We start from the raw sequence: 19,381 nt of genomic DNA on the forward strand, positions 1-19,381 counted from the left end.
CCTCTAGCAATGCTTTGTAAACTTAGGAGATATCAAGATTTAATATTTCTAAAGTCTGTAGGACTTTTTTCTGGCTGCACCCACATAGGGAATTCACTCCCTCGCGCAAGACTTTCCTGTAATCTTCAAACCTTCAATCGTTCTCTGAAAACCCACCTCTTCAGACAAGTTTATAATATTCCTATACAAGCCTCATAATCTCCCTAGGTTACCCTATTACCACCCTCTACACAGCTAACACAAGACAACAACCCTCTACCCAACATTGCTGTGTGACTGATTAGGCAGCCCACTAAATACGTTGTAACCTTTGCATTCTAGCTGGCCAATTATTCAATATGATGTAGCACGTGCCCTTGTGTATCAAACCATTGTCCCATAGAGTGTAAGCTCTCGAGCAGGGCCCTCTTACCTCTCTGTATGTATTATCCGCTATTGTTTTATTACTATTTGTTCCCAATTGTAAAGCACTACAGAATCTGCTGGCACTATATAAATGTTGATGTCTTTTAATTTTGTATCCCAATATATTACATACATTGGGCCTTCTTTGAGTAAGATCGGTAAAGAGGCAAGGGCTATTATTAAGGTAAACAAGACGTCAGCCGTGTATAGTAACATTTTTCTTTATCTTTCGGCCCTGTTGTAATACCAGTAACACTGATTGGCTCCGATGCTTCGTAGAGAGATGGCTTTACCCCAAGTGTGGGGAGAGAGGTTTGAGACTAGATAGGTAAATCAAGCTCTTACATTGCAGTAGGCTGGCTAAGATCTAGTTATGTTTAGGGCTAACAAAGTATTACCAGGACGAAACCTGGAATCACTGTAAGAACAAGAGGGAGAAACAGCTCTTTTCAGAGGCTTGTGGTAATAATTTAAGAAATTTGATTGTTTTAACTGCTAACAGACATCAAAGCCGAGGATGAAAGCCCATGAAGGTTATGCAGACTCTAAGGCAAGTTTATTTGTGCAATGGCAAAGCTAAAGTAAGACCGGTCTCAATACTCTGAGGTCCTTACCTTAGCCACAGAACCAGAGCCTTAAGAAATGTGAGGTGAAGTACCAGCCTCTGCAAAAAATAGGTGCAGCTGAGGAGGGAGACTCCATGGTTCCTTGTCAGCAGCACAACGACAGACAATTTCCAGTATTTTATGGGTGAGTTCAGGACTAAGCATAGCTAAGGCAGTCTTCTGTTTGACCTTCTTGAAAGTCTGCCAAACACTTCTGGGTAAAGTGCTCATTCAACTGGATCCACCTGTTCACAGCAGAGTTGGCGATAGATTTTTCTACCCTGCAAACGTGTGCTTAAAAGACACTTTAAAAAAAGTCACTGTGGGCCCTAAAACACCACTTGAAAAATGAGAGCCTGGAGGGCTGGAAACCAGGTGAAACACCATGTCTGCTTTTGAGCATAGTGTAACCCAGTGTTTCCCCAACTCCAGGCCTTACGCACCCCAAACAGCTCATGTTTGGAGGATTTCTGTTGGTGGAAAGAGATGGGATAATTACTGACCCAGCCGAGTAGACTAAGTCACCTTGTGCATGATTAACGAAATCGTCAAACCATGAGCTGTTGGGGGTGTGTGAGGACTGGAGTTGGGAAACACTGATCTAACCAAAGGGGAAAAACTTGATGCTATAATCCAAGACCACCCCCTATACCCAGCGATTTCTTCTGAAGGAAAGTAGGAAGAGGTCATGCTGAAGTAGATTCATCTGTTCCAGACTTTGAGGCTTGACCATTGTACTGTCAAGTACTCTGAGTCACATTTTTACCCCTCCCCCAAACACCTACTGAGGCTTTTGGATACCACCAACTGGGAGCCATTCCACACAATACTATACAGCCCTCCAACGAAGCCCGGGAATTGTGAGACATGTTTCTCTTTCTCCTGACAGCAGGTTACAGAGAGGGATAAAATCTTTGCTGCGTTACGATTATCGTTTATTTGTAGGGCGCCACAAGGTTTCTGCAGCGCTGCACATAGTGCTACACTCCAAAATAACAAGAGTGCATGTTCTTAGGGTTACGCTGCCTCCTTGAGCAGTAGATAAAGCCACCAATGCAACCCCCCTGAAACCTCAGTAACTTGTTGGTTTGAAGGACAATAAAGCAGCCCAGATGTGAGCCCTCTGGGGAACACCAGTGTGTGAATCCTGCTCTTTCCCTGCTGTGGTACTGAAGACGCCTGAGGAGTGGTCTGCAATTTATCACCAATGAGCGAGTGAATTGAGACATCAGATATCTATAATAGGAGTGGCCGTGGGAGTAGTTTGCATCAAGTCAACATTTCTCTTTGCCCCGAGTCAGGATGGAGACTATGCAAAATAAATAGGAGCACTGTAACATGAGCAAGCCCAGCCTATGGTGACCATATATACAAGTTTTCAAAGGAAGACTTCCTGCTTTATCCTCTTCAGCCAGAAGACTGAGCACAGAGGTCACCAATGACTCAGTAAGCAGAGGTCTTGTTCGGTTAATGAACTTTATTAGTACTTCCAGCACTCCTCTGGTCAGTAAAAAGTGATCAGTACACCAAGAACTCAATATCTTGTGTAAACAAGCTGGATCCACAACATCCTCTGCAAATAGCACTTTTGCAGTGTTCAGATTTCTTTTTTCCACAAGTTATGGATCATGTATGACAATCTTCCAACAAACAGTGCCCAGCCATAAAAGGATGATACCCAGCACTGTCTAACCCTGTCCTGATCACATCCCGTCACTCTACTTCGTATAGTAAGTTAAGGAAGAAAATATACATCACAGCATTTAAATAAAAAAAACACAAAGTGTTTTATTGGCATCACAAAATTCAGGCTAGCATAAGAATATGTATGTAATAGGTTTGCATGAACAGGTGGACCACAGATTAAAAGAATCAATTTCCATCAGCCCCAAATTCTGACATAATCCCTCTGAGGACAGGAAACATTTTAGGCAGGAACAAATAACTTACTTCACACCTTAAATCAGCATAAAAATGTTATTCAAATGTCCAAGGGGTCCTAGCAATACCTAAACGGAGGACAGGTCTGGCTATAAAACAACTCATCTTCTACCAAGATCTTTTCTCGTAACGGCGCAGATCTGGGCACCCTACAAGCACATTATCGCATTATTTACAAATCAACAAGTATTATAACAAATAAAATTTGTAAAAAAACAAAACAAAAAACAAAAGTATATATCCCGCAGGTAAATAACTCTCCCCACTGTCTTCATGTTTTGGTCTCAGATGGAGGTTTGATGTGGACAATAGAGTCACTTAGTGGTTGAGCGCGATGGAGACACAGCAGAGGACCCACTGGAGAAGTCCAGACTCTCCACAGCCGTACAAACCTCCTTTAGTTCCACACTGAGCCGGGCTTGGGTGAAAGAAAAGGTTTCATAGAATCCATGAGATCGAGGCTTCTCAGAGAGAAGTGCAGGGTCCTGTTAATGCTCTTCAACTGGCCACTATAGTCAGGATGTTGGCCTGTAGGTAGGTATAGAAAGAGGTGTTCGTATAAGGTGTCATTACATGAACCCTGTACCATATAGCGTGGTATACTAGGTTGGTGCTTCGTGAATACGAAACTGTACAGACATTAGCAGGAGTGATCTGATCTGGGCACAGGTTACCTCAAACTGCTGTTAGAACGTTAGATATCAATAGAGAAAAGTTACCTTTAAAAATGAAGATACTTGTTTGGCAGACATGCCTTCCATGGTTATAAGGTCTTCCACCTATATAGAAAGAAATATACCCAGAGGTTATCGACAAACAGAGAACCATCTAAGAATCCTGTGTTCAGGACCTCTTCAGCGCAGGTCAGATCTGAAAATCACCTTGTGGCTCATTCTTTGCAGTTGAAAGTAAAACTATTTGCACTGGTCCAATATTAATTGGCAATCAAAAATAAATAAAAATCCAAACTGCCACTTAAGAATGCTGTTTAAAAAGACTATTTTCCTCTTTTGCATTCATCCGTTTTGTAGAATATACTGTGTGTTGTGGAAAAGGTCCCAGTGTCTGGTACACTAATTCTGGCAGAGTTTACAATCCACTAGACAGTCCTTGTGCCCAAGTCCCATATTTCCCCTCCCATGGCCCTCCTGAAAAACTTTCAAATCGGTACAGATAATGTTCCTAGGGGCCGGTCTGACAACATAGGCAAAAATCAAAAAAAATAAAAACAAAAATACTTTGAATTATACTTTTCAACTCGACAAGCAGTAAACTGTGGTCACCCAACACATCTCCACACTTTCCAGAGACACCACTCAGAAGTTTCAATTAAAGATCTTCTGAAGAAACCACGGCAGCAGCATAGTGTACTCAACACAAATATAACACAATTAATAATTAGCATTAACTTAGTCAACATTGCTCATCATATTGGGAAGGGATAGCAAGGAGTTTTAGCACTCACATTTTTTAAAGGGCCATTGACCTCCCTCCAGCCCACGATGAGCTTGGCTTTCTTGTCTCCGATCTTCTGCAGAGATTTCAGTTCCTTCACGGAGCCACTATTGAGCAGGTTCAGGATCTTCTCTCGGCCGCTCTGCAGCAGCTCCGTTCGCATGGTGGCTTCCCAACTAGGCGCGTTTTCCTGTCCCGCGGTGGCTTTCTGTGGGTAAAATACCTTAGTCCATCTAAACCAAACCTGCTGCTTTTAGACTAATCGCGGCTTATCCTAGAATCCAAAGACTCAGCCAGAAGACCCGCTATCCCCAACTCAGTGACTCAGAGCTTGCTTATCCTACTTTGAATTTGCAGAGATTTAGAAGCGAATCCCAATGTTGAAATCTCACTCACCCGTGTTTTTTTCTCAACCACCATAATCCCTTCTTGGGCATTTTGCTGTCGGTTGAGGCCTGGATTGGAATGAAATTAGAAGACTGATCAGAAGAGGTGAGGGGTGAGCTACCAGAGAAGACATAATTTAACTAATCCTAAAAATATATCTGAAAAATGGAAACACCCCATATTAATAAAGAACACATTACACCCCACAAGTTGACATAACTGTGGTCTAATTGATGGGCATCCTTCTGTAGGAGGATCAGAGCACTTGAGACCCCTCTACCCAGGACATTGCCAAAGTGCTCTCTCAGCACCTCCATGCTGGCAGCAGTGGAGTCTTCAGGATGTGCCCACGGATGCTCACCTTGCAGGGGCAGGACACGGAGAACTTTCTTAGCCTTGGCAGTGGACGTGGCTCGGGTTCTCAGAGGTGCCCGGAATGTGCTCTCGCTCACACTGGAATCAGACAAGTCGCATTCAGAGCTGTTCGATTTCTCTAAACGAGCCTCAGCCGCCATGGCCTTCTCCTCCAACTCCTTCTGCCTCTCCTTCAGCCTCTAAGACAAGGAGGACAATACAACGTAAGAGAATAGAAGTGACAGATACCAATGCAGCATTATGTAGACTTCTATGACCACCTACCTCTATCTCCATCTGACTCTCCTCCCATTTCTTCAGCAGAGCCATGCGTTCCCGTTTGGGGGTGCTAAGCAGCTGGGTTTCCATTTTCCCCTTCTCGGTCAGGATCTTATCCAGTTTGAGGAGCCTTTCCACCACAGATGGTTTCAGCGAGGCCAGGTTGAGTTTCCGCCTGGTGGAGAAGGACAGATGATTAGCGGAAGTCATGAGAACCCCAGCTAATATTTACACACACAGAACAAGTAGCGCACTTGCTGGTGCTGTCCTTGGAGGAATCGGGAGACTCTTCCGTGGAATCAGATTTACTTTTCTTCAGTTGTCGAGATTGAGTGGTCTCCACATCATCTCGAGGCCTCTTCATGGTGGGCTGAGCTGGGTGGACAAACAGGCTTGTCAGAAATGTATATATTGATGGAACAAACCACAATAAAACCCCAAACGTACAATTTAGAAGAGAACATGCTTTACAAATTTTAATGAAGGTGTCCCAATGAAGCTTCAATTCGAGTTAGATCAAGTATACCCGCCAGGTGTCCATCAGACAGATTCAAGGGGTACTGCAACTACTTACGTTACTCTCAGTATCCGTTTTATTTTTTTTCCTTTGGAAAGATTATTGTTTGGAAACATTTAAAGACAAGTCGGCTACTTGGCAAGCGTTTATACATATTTGGGTTCTTTGCAATAATTCCACACTACAATTTAGGGGGGCTGAAAATTTGCCTCTAAATTATCACCTCTCACATCTGTTCTAGCAGAGCCCCGTTTTCTGGGATGGAGCTCTGTCATTGAATCCATGTTTTCCTGGAACTGAAATTCATGATGCAGCCGGTATAACAGAATTAGTGGGACTTAATTATTCCTCTTCCGGTGAGTTTGGCACCCAGTGGAGTGTATGGTGTGGTTTATATGGTCTGAGAAAACCATCGAGTCACAGTTGTCCATTTAAAGAGTTGCAAGCCCTTTAAATGTATAAGTATTTACACTACAGGAGATTACCGAGCCATCTCCAAACAGCATAAAACGGTCACTTTGTAGGTGAAGCAGATCACGGCCTTGTGACAATATATTACTGACAGCAGCAACCAATACAACAAGTAAAAGATGAAGATCACAGGAGACCTCAATGTCGCAGCATAAAGACAATGGGCGATGGGACATTCGGCAATCTTACCTGGAGCCTGCGTGGTCTCCTGACTGAAAGGTTTATTAATGATCTGCTTGGACTTTGCAGCGAAGTTAAGGGCGGTGAGCGTGTCAAAGTAATACGTCTGTTCCGGAGCAATATTTGCAACCATAACGCTGTGGGCGGAGCCACCAAGTGAATCCTAGGAAGACCAGCGTAACATAAGAGGTTATAGATGATAACTAGTATTTTATTTTAATAGAGGTATAAACGCTTCACAGGCTACAAGCAAAGTGTCAATCACATCTTGCTAAACAAAGAACAATTAACGCCATGTTAACAACTCGTGTAATCTTTGGATGAGAAAATTAGCTGCAGCGACAACTTATAATTAGTAACTGCAGTAAAAGGAGTGTACCTGGAAGTACAACAATACCAGCAACGTAGGCCCGGTACTGACCTGCAGGAGACGTGTCAGCTTGCTGTCTCTGTATGGGATTCTGGGTAGTCCTTGGTTTAAGGCGTCCACCACTTTGCTGAGAGTGAAGAGGGAGGAGTTGATGGCTCCGCTCTCCTTTAAGCGTATGCCCTGGTTTCCCGTTCGTCGGTTGTCTTCTGACCCCGCCAGGTCTATTAGGTAAAACTTCCCAGTCAGCTGTCTAAAGGGCGGTACTTGCTGGTTCTTCTGCACCTATGTTGTCAAAAGAACAAATACAAACTTCAATAACTACTGAAACGTATGTCATGGCAACAGCCCCCCTCCCCACATCATGACCAGCTTCAAAGATTTAATTCATGTTGCCCATCACAGTGGTACGAATGCTACAAAAATGCATTAAGCCATTAACAAATTACAGGACATAATATACTGCTAATTACACTGTGCTGAGCAGCCATCTTCGTACTCTCATTCTGTGTAACTGATACAGCTTAATTGCGGTCAGTCATCTTTGCCGGAGAGGCAGAGGAGTGGATTTAAAATGATTACAGCTAGGAGTAGCAATGGCAGCTTGCAGAGGTGCATGGGATGGAGAGAGACGTGCTAAACTTCTAAAAAAAAATAAAAAAATCTCACATTGTTGGTGCAAGCAGAAATTACGGATAACGCAGGAAGGAGGCATGCTGACAAAAGTGGTGAATGCCTTAAGATGTTGCAAAATGAAGCAGCCTAGAGGTGACTAGACCACCTAAAAGTGACCCCAAAGCGCTATGAAGTCTACCAATCACTCCAGAGGGCCTGCACACCTTGATGAGCAGCACAGCATGGCTGCGGCTGGACCGGTCATTCAGTTTAGTACTGGCCACCGTACGGTTCTGGCTAGCTGGAATGAAATGCTCATCAAAGTCTGAAAACGTGGTGATGGTCTTCTGCGTTACACCAGGGATCAGGATCTTGTGGTCTTTGTCCTCGCGTATTGGAAGGTCCTTGTTCTTGGGCTCCAGTAGGTCCATCACCTGAGAGGGAAAGTAGTGCGATTAGCTGAGGGACTCACGTTACAAGAACATGTAGGGCTGCAAGCAGATGATGGTAGACCATAGGATAACACCATCACACCATGCCTGGAGACACCTCACCTTTTCCTGGTAAATCTCCACGTAGGACATGGTGAGGGTGTAGGTCCAGTTCTCCTCCTCCGTTGTACTGGACGCTGCTCGGGTCATCTGCAGCAAGTCTTTCACCGCCCGTGGAATCACACCCGGCTGGTTAGGGTTCCCAAGCATTGTGTGCGTCTTTCCTGGGGGAACAGATTGTGTTATTCCACGTTATACATGACAAACATCTGGCGTCCAGCTACAGAGTACACACCTGCTCCCGTGGGGCCATAAGCAAATACACTGGCGTTCTGGCCGATCAGAAGATGGGGTAGGATCGGAAACACTGAACCAATGTAGATGTCGCGCTGGTTGGCCGCCTCTCCATAAAACGCATCAAATCTACGGAACAAACACCATAAACCCAGACTTTCCCCAGCTGTATGGAAGATAACTACCAGGTCAGCCTGGCACAAAGCATATTTATACTGGATACAAGAAACCAATCCTGGTCTATAGGTGGCAGCTGATCAGGTATTTACATAGTAGTAAGTTTTCTAGCAGACCTGACCAATAAATACAGGCAGGCTGACGCGTTTCATAGAGAGCAGTGATTCTATTAGGTTTTCATATCATGAAATAGCCCTGGAGAATGTGCCATAGTATATATAATCTAGCATGTGTGTCTGTCGGCCAGGCGGTGTAGAGTAGCCAAGGACCCTGGTACTTACTGGTACTGCATCGTTTCCAGCTGGTTCCTCCAGTTCACAATCTCCAACGACTGAGAGTCCAGTCCCCTCACACAGGCCTTCTCATCGTCCTTCTCCATGTATGGCCTGAGGCGTACCGCTACACGCACACGGGAAGGGGAGGCCTTCTTACTCACGCCATGGTTATCCATCACACTCACGCGCTTCGCCATGTTCACAGTTGGAACTAGAAAGATGAAAACCAGGTGCATGAAGGACCCGCATACTAGACAATCGGCTACATGTACCCTCCATGAGACCCGCTATCAATGTGGTTCATCATATTCTTCTCCCCTGTGACGTCTATAGAGGTGTTCTGTACAGATGGTGTGTGCACGGTGACTAGACAAGGTCTGTGTCCCCTGAACACCATAGATATAAATACAGTATTTCATAGCTAAGCACTGGTGACAATCTACAAGTGTGGCTTAGTCAGCTGAAAACTACAACACTTCATCTAGTATTGTGACACTCACAAGACTCCTGATTTCTAGCCTATAAACAGGACCACTGACCTAGAGCTGGAATACACCAAGACTGGTAAACACTGCGACTCCCCCTCTGCGAGACAGGTACCTCCTCAACCTAACAAAGACCAGGAATAGACTCATAGGTAAGTGACCATCACATTTGACTTTAATTAATGCCCATGAACAGTTATGAGAACACACACACTACATGGATAGATAAAATGTCAAATTCAGGAGCCACTTAAGATCGTGCGAGCTCCTATATACCGCTAAGGAGCCTGGGAAGAGGCGCATACATTGACCAACAACCAGCTGCCAGAAATTAGCCACAAGTGGTGTTTCCAGGAGTATTAACTAATGGAGTCCCGAGACGTCTCCAGCTCTGATACAGCATATTGATGAGTCTGAATACCATTAAATAGCCAGTAAATAGAACATCTATGGAACAGTACACAACCCCCTCCCACCCAACCCACCAAAAAAATAACATAATATCAGCCTAGGAGTGCAAGAACTGAATTTCAAATGCAAAATGAAGCAGAATTCAGGAGCCCATACACACATTTCACTACCCCTATCAGTGCATTGATATTATAGAAGATTTGAAGTCCACTCCATCAGCCTCTTCTCACTCATCCACCGCCGTGTCCGTCATCTACCATTCCCCCTGGCCCCACTTCCCTCTCTCTACAACTACACAGCCTGGCTTCCCTACTACCTTTCCTCTAACCTTCACTCCCATCATACTTGGAGGCAGGATCAGTGGGGTTGTCAAAAGGGATGTTAAAATCTCCATCAAACTTCTCACCCTTTCTTCCTCCTTTGGTCTCAGTGGACCCTTTCCCCCCACCTATTGTCTTGGTCACTCCCTTGACCTCGTTTTCTCTCACCTATGTGATCTCCGATTTCTCCAACTCTCCCCTACCTCTCTCTGACCACCACCTCCTCCTCTCCTTCCCTCTGTCCTCCTTACCTGCTCCCCCTCCGCCTAAAACTATACTCACTAGGCGCAATCTTGACACCCTTGACCCATCTTCATTCTCGTACTCTTGTAACTTTTCTTGACCTGGATCCCATCCTCTCTCACCTCCTTCTCACCCTCTCCCCTACTGCCCGCTTCACTCTGTCACTCTCCACTGGCATCGTTCTCTCTTCCTTTAAAATATGCCGTCTCTCCCATTCTCAAAAAAAGACAAAAATCAATCTTGACGCCACCTCACTTCTCCCCTTTGCCTCTATACTACCCGAGAAGATAGTCTGTAACCACCCCACTAAACACCTCTTGGGAAACTCCCTCCCTGACCCTCTCCAAGCTGGTTTCTGCCCCCTCCACTACACAAACTACCCTGGCCAAAATTACTAATGACCTCATCTCAGCTAACTAAGGGACACTTCTCCCTACTCATCCTCCTGGCCCTCCCAGTGGCCTTCAACCATCCCCTCTTGCTGCAGACCCCTCTTTCTCTCTGCCTCATTGGCTCTGTCCTTGCTTGGGTCACCTCTTATCTCACCAACCACTCCTTTGTATCCATTTCTGGTTCACACCCGTGCCCTCCCTGTAGGAGTTCCTCAGGGCTCAGTTATTGGACCTCTACTCTTTTCACTCTACACTACCTCCCTGGTGAACTCCACCGCCTTTGGTCTCTAATAACACCTCTACATCTCTTCTCCTGATCGCCCCCCTCCCATCTCCTCTTGGATGTCTTCACATTTTCTCAAAATTAACATTGCCAAAACTGAGCTCATTGATTTCCCTCCTTCTAGATCTTCTTTCCATCTTGATCTCTCAATATACCGTTAACAATACCACTATCTCATCTGTTCCCCAACTCCGTTGCCTGGGTGTCACCCTCGACTCCTCCCTCTCCTTTGCCCTCCACATTCAATCTCTTGCTTAATCCTGCCACCTTCAACTCCACAAAATCGACTGCATGCGGCCCTTTCTATCTCAGGATGTCACTAAAACCATTATCCACGCTATCATTTCCCGTCTTGACTACTGTAACCTTTCCCTCACCAGTCTCCCCTTCTCCCACCTTGCCCCACTCAGGTCTATACTTAACGCTGCTGCGAGACTCCTCTTCCTCTCCCCTTTACCTAGAATCCTTTTCAAACTCATCTGCAAGGCCCTCTCCCACTCCACTGCCCCCTACATCTTCAACCTCCTCTCTATTCACACCCCATCCCGTTCCCTGTTATCGGCCACTGACTGTCACCTCTCCTCCACTCTAATCACCTCATCCCACTCCAGGATCCAAGATTTCCTCCCACGCTCCATCCAAAAAGGTCCCCTAATTTGTGCACCTTTACACAGGAATTTAAAAGTCACATCTTCCTCAAAGCCTACCAGCCATCCACCTAACCTGCTCCCCATGCCCGATTTCCTCACCTCTCTTCCCCTGTCCCAGCTCTCGCTTCTCTTGCGATTGATACCCTCCTCTGACTCCCTTTGTGCCTCCTGTCTGTTTGCCCTCCCTTGAGGATGTACGATCTCACGAGCAGGGCCCTCTTCCCTCTTGTCTCTCTACCTATTCTTCTGCTCCATCTTCCATGTGTAAGCTATGTTTGGAGCTTTGAAGTCCAGGTATTTTTTGTTTATTGCACTGTCTGTATTTTGTACGGCGCTGTGGAAACCATGTTGTACCCTATAAATAAAGTAATAATGATAGGAATTATAATTGAATTGCCAAAAATAGGCATAAATATCTTTTTCAAAGTGCTTAATAGATATTTCTTTTTGTGTATATTCAATATGTACACTCAATCATCAATAATATATGGACTCTTCAATGGTTAATCGAGAAATAAGGTTCAACCAACATATAAATATAAATTTGATTCTCACAGGAAAACTGACCGTCTGTTTCAGCAAAGTTCTTATTTATGCCGAATCCTGCATTTTTGTGCAAATATCAATCCAGTATTAGCATATAATTAGAGAGCACAAAAAGTACTGATTGGCAGGTTTTTAACCAGCTCTAATGTAGTTGTTTACAGATGTAGCCATCAACAAAGGAAATGTCACCCAGAGAGAAACCAGGATGGCAAAAAAAATAATCTGCAAAGTACAATTACTACTTGGCAGCAATAAACAAAACAATAGCAAAATACAGAAAGTACAGTGACTGCTGAGAAATACAGGACAATAATTATTGGTTGTAGAATGCACAAGGACAATAAACATTTAAATTATGCCTCCTGTGTATACAGACACTTACCATTACTAATATTCTACTTGTGACACATACAGCCCAAACAAAACAAATACAGAATGTGCATGATCCAATAAAAACACACACTGCAGACAGATGCAAAAAATAATAAAGAGCTCTGCTTCTAGATTGTAAGTTCTCAGCCTGTACTTTCATGTCTGCATTTATATCATTTGCATTGCCAGTCACTGCGGGGAAGTGTGGCACCTTACAAAGCAATGTCCATTATTATTTCCCATATTATCCTAGTTAGATACATCAATAATTTAACTTAATAAAGTAAAAATACAATTGTTATTTTTCCTCTGTGCACATTATTTTCTTGCAACCAATACATAACAAATTGCACTTCAAACACAGGTACAGATCATCTGCTATTTATGTGTTAAGCTGGGTACACACTACACTGTTTTTGTCCAATAATTGGCTCAAACAGCCAACATACGACCGCTCGTTCAAAAGTCAGGTCAGTGCGTGCAGTGACACGATGGTCGAAAGTCTACCCAAATGGCCAATTGTCACCTCATTTGGTTGGTCGTACCGTTCAATATTTCTGTTCCCGCTGTGTAGTGTGTATAAACTTCCGACCGATCCACAACAGTGAGTACAAAATTACAGTCATTGCTCACAACATGGCTGTAAAAAGTCGCTAAAGGGACGTCCGCTCTTCCCTTTATTGTCCTAAACAAGGCTAGTGTGTATGCAGTCCATGGACCGAGCGATCGGACCATCGATCGCATGTAAAATCACTCGGCATAAAAAGTTGGTCGAAATTTCTGTAGTGTGTACCCAGCTTCACTTTGTTCCTTTGAATGACTGTAGATTGCTTATTATTTGCATCCCTGCTAGGGATGGTGTCACTGCACATGATAAGCTAGTAGGGTTGTCTTACTTTTAAAGTAATCTTATGGGTTGTGTGTGTAATTATATATATATATATATATATATATATATATATATATATATATATATATATATATATTACACACACACACACCCCTCAGGTATTGAATGATTGGACCTGCAATCAATACTTGATATTTTGTTTTTTTTACAGCACATTTGCACAGTGATACTGTATGACCAAAAGTTAAAATGGGCAAAGTAGAACAGGACATGGTATGAGGGGTATATAGGAGATATAGTACAGATATCACTGTATACAGGTATACAGAAAATGATGCCAGTTTTGGTGGTCAGTGATGTAACACACACTGCTGGCTGTAGTGATCACATAGGGCCTGCTGCAATAGAAAAACAACGGTTTATCCTATTAAACTAGGACTTTGAGGTGGTCCAAGAAATAGGTGGTGGGAGAACACTGGGTATAGGGCATGGGGGGAGGAATTATATAGACACACACACACACACTCACTCACTCACTCACTCACTAACACACACAACCAGAGTGGTGTCGGGGGGGATGCATTGGGGGGGAATGCATAGGGGGGGGGATGCATAGGGGGGGGGATGCATAGGGGGGGGGATGCATAGGGGGGGGGGGAGAATGCATAGGGCTACACTGACCACAGCACCGCCACTCACCGGCCCGGTGCACCCTCTCCCCGCTCACAGGCCGCAGCTACGGAGTCGCATCGGTTACTGCTTCGTATTTGGCGGCCGGGACCTTCAGCAGCCAATGAGCAACAAAAGACCGCTCACGTGACGGACAAAGCTCTGCCCAATACAAGAGCTTAGAACGCACTCTGCTCCCCCACTGGCCAGTTTAAAAATCCGTCGCGTCATGACGGGAGAGCACGTGACACGCTGGGTCCAGTGCGGCCATGTGTACTGTGGGCAAACCAGCTCCTCGGATGTAATTGTCAAGGCGTTCTGTTCCATAAAACCCATCTACTGCCGTCTGCCAGTCCTAAGTGTGATCCGCAAAATACTGACAGAATTCAAAAAATCTCGCCCATGTCGACGTCGCGAATCAGGGCATGGCCCAAATTAAAGATGGCCGCCCAAGCTTCATCGTCCCCCTCTACAGCCGTTATGGCTGCAAGATGCGGACAGCGCCGCTCGCTGGCAGCTGCAATGCTTCAGTCGGAGGGACCAGTGACAGATGGAGGGAGAATGGCGGACGTGACGTAATGCAGTGTACCTGAGGCGGGGTAATCAGAGGCTGCCCCAAGATGGCGGCTTCCTCTCCTCAGTGATCTAGGCTGAATTTATCTCAGAGAGACGATCTGTGCGGGTCCCACAGTAAGTGACTCAGGATTATGTGTAGTTATATAGTTGTTTTTGCTGTCATTAGTGTTACAACCTCCTAATACTGTATTGTCATTATTGAGATGTATGTGTATATATATATATATATATTTATTATTTATTTACATAGTATACTGTCATTAGGGTGACACCACCCCCTTATACTGCTCTCATGTGGTATTAGTACTGCTATGTACAGTATGTTACATTGTCTGTGTTAGTCATAAGTCAGTGTAGATGGTAAGTGTCATACCAATGTTATGCATGAAGAGTGAGATAATTACTGACCAAATCAAACCCATGTCATGTTACAGGCCTGTGGTATCACCTGCAGAGTAAAAATTGGAATTACATATAATTAAAACGCTTGTAAATTTCCATTGTTATAGTTTCCATTCCAACAAGAAGGGTTTTCAAGTCTTGGAAAAAGTCTCCAAAACATTGATACTTGTTTAATAAATCACTTTTGATTTTTTTCTAGTCCTGTGAGTGGCTAATTCCTTTTTTATCTCTATCTGGGGTGTTCATTATTTTGAGACTTGAGTACACTACTATACATAGAGAGAGATGTGGCAGCATTCACATGCGTTGTCTCTTCATATGTGCAGTGACTTGGGTGCCCGGCAAAATCATATAGTAGAAAACAATCAACCATTGAACAGTGAACCGAGCGTGTAACACAGCTTTATTGCAATATTATAAAGTGGGTGTCCTGTCCAATACAAATAGGACTTAGACAACTCTGTCCAAGGCCTTGTGGACAAGGGGGGGGTTCTCTTGCTCACACAGTTACACACATCGGAGGGCGCTAATAAATACAACTTTGTATTTTAGGTTCCCTATTTCCAAATGAAATTACATTTTCTATGTTGTGTGGCGTTTGTTGTAACGTTTCTTCCTGCTATATTCAGATGCAGGAGGCCTCCGAAGATGGCGAGGAGAAAGTGACTTCTGGCATGGAGTCGCTCGCTGTAAAGGAGGGAGAAGAAGAAGAAGAGGAGGAGGAGGAGGAAAAAGAAGTAGAAGAACATGACAAAGACGGAGAGAAAGAGGAGGATGAGGCAGATAGAGAACAGCAGCAACAGGATGAGGAAGACGAGGAGGAGGAAGAATGGTGCATTCCGTGCAGCGACGATGACCTGGAGGAAACCGATGGTTGGAATCCGCCACCGGAGGAGATAAAACGCCTCTATGAGCTGATAGCCAGTGAGAGAACCCTCCCCCTTCAGGTGGACATCCTCATCCGTAGACCTCCAACTCCTGAGCCAGACCCCCTGGATGATGATTCTGATCAGGAGCAAGAGGAGGAGGAGGAAGAGGAAGAGATGTAAGTGTGAGGGGCTGACAGTCCTATTAATTATCATCACTATTTATTTATATAGCGCCACTGATTCCACAGCGCTGTACAGAGAACTCATTCACATCAGTCCCTGCCCCATTGGAGCTTACAGTCTAAATTCCCTAATATAGACACACACAGACTAGGGTCAATTTTGATAGCAGCCAATTAACCTACCAGGATGTTTTTTGGAGTGTGGGAGGAAACCGGAGCACCCAGAGGAAACCCACACAAACACAGGGGGAACATACAAACTCCACACAGATAAGGCCATGGTCGGGAATTGAACTCATGACCCCAGCGCTGTGAAGCAGAAGTGCTAACCACTGAACCACCATGCTGCCCTGTTAAAACCATTATTTGTACTTTATGTATCACTGTGCTATTGAGGAGTACGTATAATCTGTGCATCATGTTTGCAATCACTTAGAGAAGGTTCTATGTGACAGCGAAATATAAAATACAAGTTATCCAGCATGATAAAGCTTATTTAACACTCATATATGAATATTTAATCATTCCTATATATTAAAATATATTGTTATTGTCCCACAGGCTTAAGCAACCTGCAGCTCTCCAGTTCTTGTGGAACTATAACCAAGAGGGAAAGGCATGCTTGGACTTGTAGTTCCACAACAACTGGGCTCGTGTCATGTTGCCTATCGCTGTTTATTATGTAATCATAAAGGTTCCCTGCGCTATCCTTAAACTTGATGGAGAACTTCAACTGATCCAATGTCTGGTGGATGTCGCCACAAGACTCCCCTGGACGTGCCAGTCACGTGGGTCTGAAAGGGTTAACACGCCACTGAAGCATACACTAACCCCTTGTTTAATTACACAGTGATTTGCTGGAAATCTTGGATATTATCATGCCAGTGGGCATATGGAATCACAATTCCCAGGGCAAAGCCTTTGTCCACATTCCTGATAGTTTAGTTAACTTCCTGCAATGTATATATCTGTATTAGTGATTGTTCATCATAATTGCATGTTAGGGTTGTTGGCCGTATAAATACAATGACAGCTGCTGCTTATTCATCACCCCGTGAAGACATTAGGTAGTTATTGTTCTTGATGTCGCACTAACTTGCTGTACTTATGTCTCCTTTTCTGCAGGCCCCACATTCCTACAGAGTTTGATTTTGATGATGAACCTGTTACACCGAAAAACTCTTTAATTGACCGTCGAAGGACACCTGGTACGTGCACGGGTGGATCTAAGGGGCAGAGGGGCATTATGGGGCGGGAGATGTTGAGAGTAAACTAGAAGTGCTGTCATAGACGTGGGGATGATGTAAGAAGCATGAGCTACGGAATTTATATCCAGGTACTATGTATCCGAACATCGCTGATTTCCCTGCGCCCTTCTACGAGGTGTGAGGGAAATCATTGAAGATATATTGCCACGGAGTTCCTTCATGCCTATTCTGTGTCCAAGATTCATAGCTAACTCCGCTTACACCAATCAGTGTGTGTGGGCAGGGCCGCCTTCAGCAGTCATGGGGCCCAGTACGGGCCCCCCGTTTCCCCCGATGAGCCCCCCCCCATGAGCAACAGCAACACATACTTACCTGGGGCCCCGCTGGTCTCCGCTACTCTGTCCTCAGCCTGGCTGTCACCGTGACAGTCAGGCACCAGGATGCGATCGCAGGGGTGGAGGAATCATTCCCCCTGCGATCATGTGATCTGCCTGTGACAGCCAGATCACATGATCGCAGGGGGAATGAATCCTCCACCCCTGCGATCGCATCCTGGTGCCAGGCTGAAGACAGAGTAGCGGAGACCAGCGGGGCCCCAGGTAAGTCTTTGCTGCGCTGTTGTACCCCCCTGATGGCGGGCCTGTGTGTGGGTATAGAGATCTATAGCTATAGATGGATGGATATATACACATATTTCTCTATATTGGGGACACCATTGGGGGGAGAGCGGAACGTTTTTGTAACGCTGGGTTTTTGTTTGTTTTTAACTAATCATGTAAAATAAGATCTATATTATATTTTGAGCTTCAGTGCTGATTTGTGTACTTTATAACACTCTCTCTATCCTGCTCCTCCCCAGTGGGCTCATCCCGCAGCCAGAAGAGAGAGGCCCGGCTTGACAAAGTTCTCTTTGATATGAAACGTCACAAAAAGATCGAGGAGCAGATCCTAAAAACCGGCCGTGACCTCTTTGATATGGACCCAGACTCTGTGCCCACCCCTAAACGTTCCTCCGCCATCTTTCCCCGCCAACGGAAGTACTGAGCGTGAACAATCGGGGGGGGGGGGGGGGGGGGTAAGAACCGGCACTGAGTACGGCTACCTACGGCCAAAATGCCACAGCACAAATGGTGAATAAAATCCCTAGTGGAAGACTGTATCCTCACTTTGATTGTAAAGAAGGAATATCCTGTGGATCTTACAGTAGGTGATGGCGTTTTGGGCTGTCGATCATGAGATTCGGCGTTGTATATGGCGCAACTTCCAGGACCGCGGTTCCAGGCCCATCACCCAACCATTCCTGCGGAGCCTTATGTCAATTTATTTCACTTTCACAATGTTTGCCATGTAGGTGTACCTCAGAAAACGTGTCTCCAACATCATCATCATACTGAGAGGAAGTGACAAGGACGCCAGGCCATTCTGCTGTTCTGGAACTACAAGTCCCAGCATGCTCTTGCTCAGCTTTTATCCGACAGGGCACGCTGGCATATTCAGTCCCACAACCGCTGGGAGGCCGCAGGTCACTCGTCTTTCTGGACAAGGGGCTAGTTGGATTGCTGGATGAATGTTGAGGAGAAACCATGTTTTCCCGCCAAATATTTTGTCTGTGTTGTCTGTACCTTACCTGGTATTGTGACCCTGAGCACACTGTAAATAAATGTATTTTATGTTCCTGAGATACATTCTATAAAACATGCGCTGTTAGCGGTCACTGTGTCAGTCAGCCAGGGAGCAGTGACAGAGAGGATCGTGGGAAGTTAATACACATAATACTTAAGCTGTCCTCAGTACATACATTTATGATGCTCACTCGGCTTTCCACCGCACACCTCACTTGTACAACTTGAGGTCATGGTGTGACCGAAGCTGAATGGTGCCCCCCGCGCTTTGCACCTCACTAATGACCTGTTAAAATGTTTTATTTTGGGTGTGGACCCATAGTGTGTGGTCTGAGTGTCTTATAGGGTTCAGCCCCATCACATATAAACATTTGTTGATGTTTCAGAAGTCAGCAGTACCCTTGGTTGGCCACAAGGTGGCGCTGCAGAGGTGCAGGCTACACCTAGCTAAGGAGCAGACGAATGCGCCAGGGTCTATAATGTACCGG

At 45.0% G+C, this 19,381-nt stretch overlaps 2 protein-coding genes across 6 annotated transcripts; one reads left to right on the top strand and one right to left on the bottom strand.

Moving 5' to 3' along the window:
- Positions 1-2,772: 2,772 nt before the first annotated feature.
- Positions 2,773-14,494, bottom strand: KIF22 (kinesin family member 22). 5 transcript variants are annotated; one of them, XM_075178940.1, is made up of 15 exons: positions 14,065-14,494; positions 9,353-9,422; positions 8,820-9,024; positions 8,363-8,490; positions 8,131-8,291; positions 7,801-8,010; positions 7,016-7,246; positions 6,604-6,757; positions 5,681-5,801; positions 5,433-5,601; positions 5,155-5,347; positions 4,803-4,861; positions 4,438-4,614; positions 3,671-3,730; positions 2,773-3,479 (listed from the first exon to the last, which is right to left on the bottom strand). In XM_075178940.1, the coding sequence occupies exons 3-15, from the start codon at positions 9,008-9,010 to the stop codon at positions 3,450-3,452; spliced, it is 1,884 nt and encodes a 627-aa protein (XP_075035041.1). In that variant the 5' UTR covers positions 9,011-9,024; positions 9,353-9,422; positions 14,065-14,494; the 3' UTR covers positions 2,773-3,449. The 5 variants fall into 5 exon arrangements, with proteins under 5 accessions (XP_075035041.1, XP_075035038.1, XP_075035039.1 ...); XM_075178937.1 differs by having other exon boundaries at positions 4,417-4,614; positions 14,065-14,492; XM_075178938.1 differs by having other exon boundaries at positions 4,417-4,614; positions 14,047-14,492.
- Positions 14,495-14,577: 83 nt separating this feature from the next.
- On the top strand, positions 14,578-18,950 carry PAGR1 (PAXIP1 associated glutamate rich protein 1). The gene is made up of 4 exons (XM_075178942.1): positions 14,578-14,724; positions 15,642-16,057; positions 17,189-17,271; positions 18,131-18,950. The coding sequence occupies exons 2-4, from the start codon at positions 15,642-15,644 to the stop codon at positions 18,313-18,315; spliced, it is 684 nt and encodes a 227-aa protein (XP_075035043.1). The 5' UTR covers positions 14,578-14,724; the 3' UTR covers positions 18,316-18,950.
- The last annotated feature ends 431 nt before the right edge of the window (positions 18,951-19,381 follow it).

Source organism: Mixophyes fleayi, chromosome 7, assembly GCF_038048845.1.
Source record: "Mixophyes fleayi isolate aMixFle1 chromosome 7, aMixFle1.hap1, whole genome shotgun sequence".
NCBI classification, from domain to species: domain Eukaryota; kingdom Metazoa; phylum Chordata; class Amphibia; order Anura; family Limnodynastidae; genus Mixophyes; species Mixophyes fleayi.

Bases quoted from the DNA above. Each gene is read 5' to 3' on its own strand.
- PAGR1 (XM_075178942.1), top strand. From the start codon at position 15,642: ATGCAGGAGGCCTCCGAAGATGGCGAGGAGAAAGTGACTTCTGGCATG. The intron at 16,058-17,188 runs GTAAGTGTGAGG...CCTTTTCTGCAG, and splicing joins GAGGAGGAAGAGGAAGAGAT to GCCCCACATTCCTACAGAGT. The intron at 17,272-18,130 runs GTACGTGCACGG...GCTCCTCCCCAG, and splicing joins TGACCGTCGAAGGACACCTG to TGGGCTCATCCCGCAGCCAG.
- KIF22 (XM_075178939.1), bottom strand. From the start codon at position 9,010: ATGGCGAAGCGCGTGAGTGTGATGGATAACCATGGCGTGAGTAAGAAG. The intron at 8,292-8,362 runs GTGTGTACTCTG...CTGTTCCCCCAG, and splicing joins TTATGGCCCCACGGGAGCAG to GAAAGACGCACACAATGCTT. The intron at 3,731-4,416 runs GTGAGTGCTAAA...CTTTCTATATAG, and splicing joins TCAATGGCCCTTTAAAAAAT to GTGGAAGACCTTATAACCAT.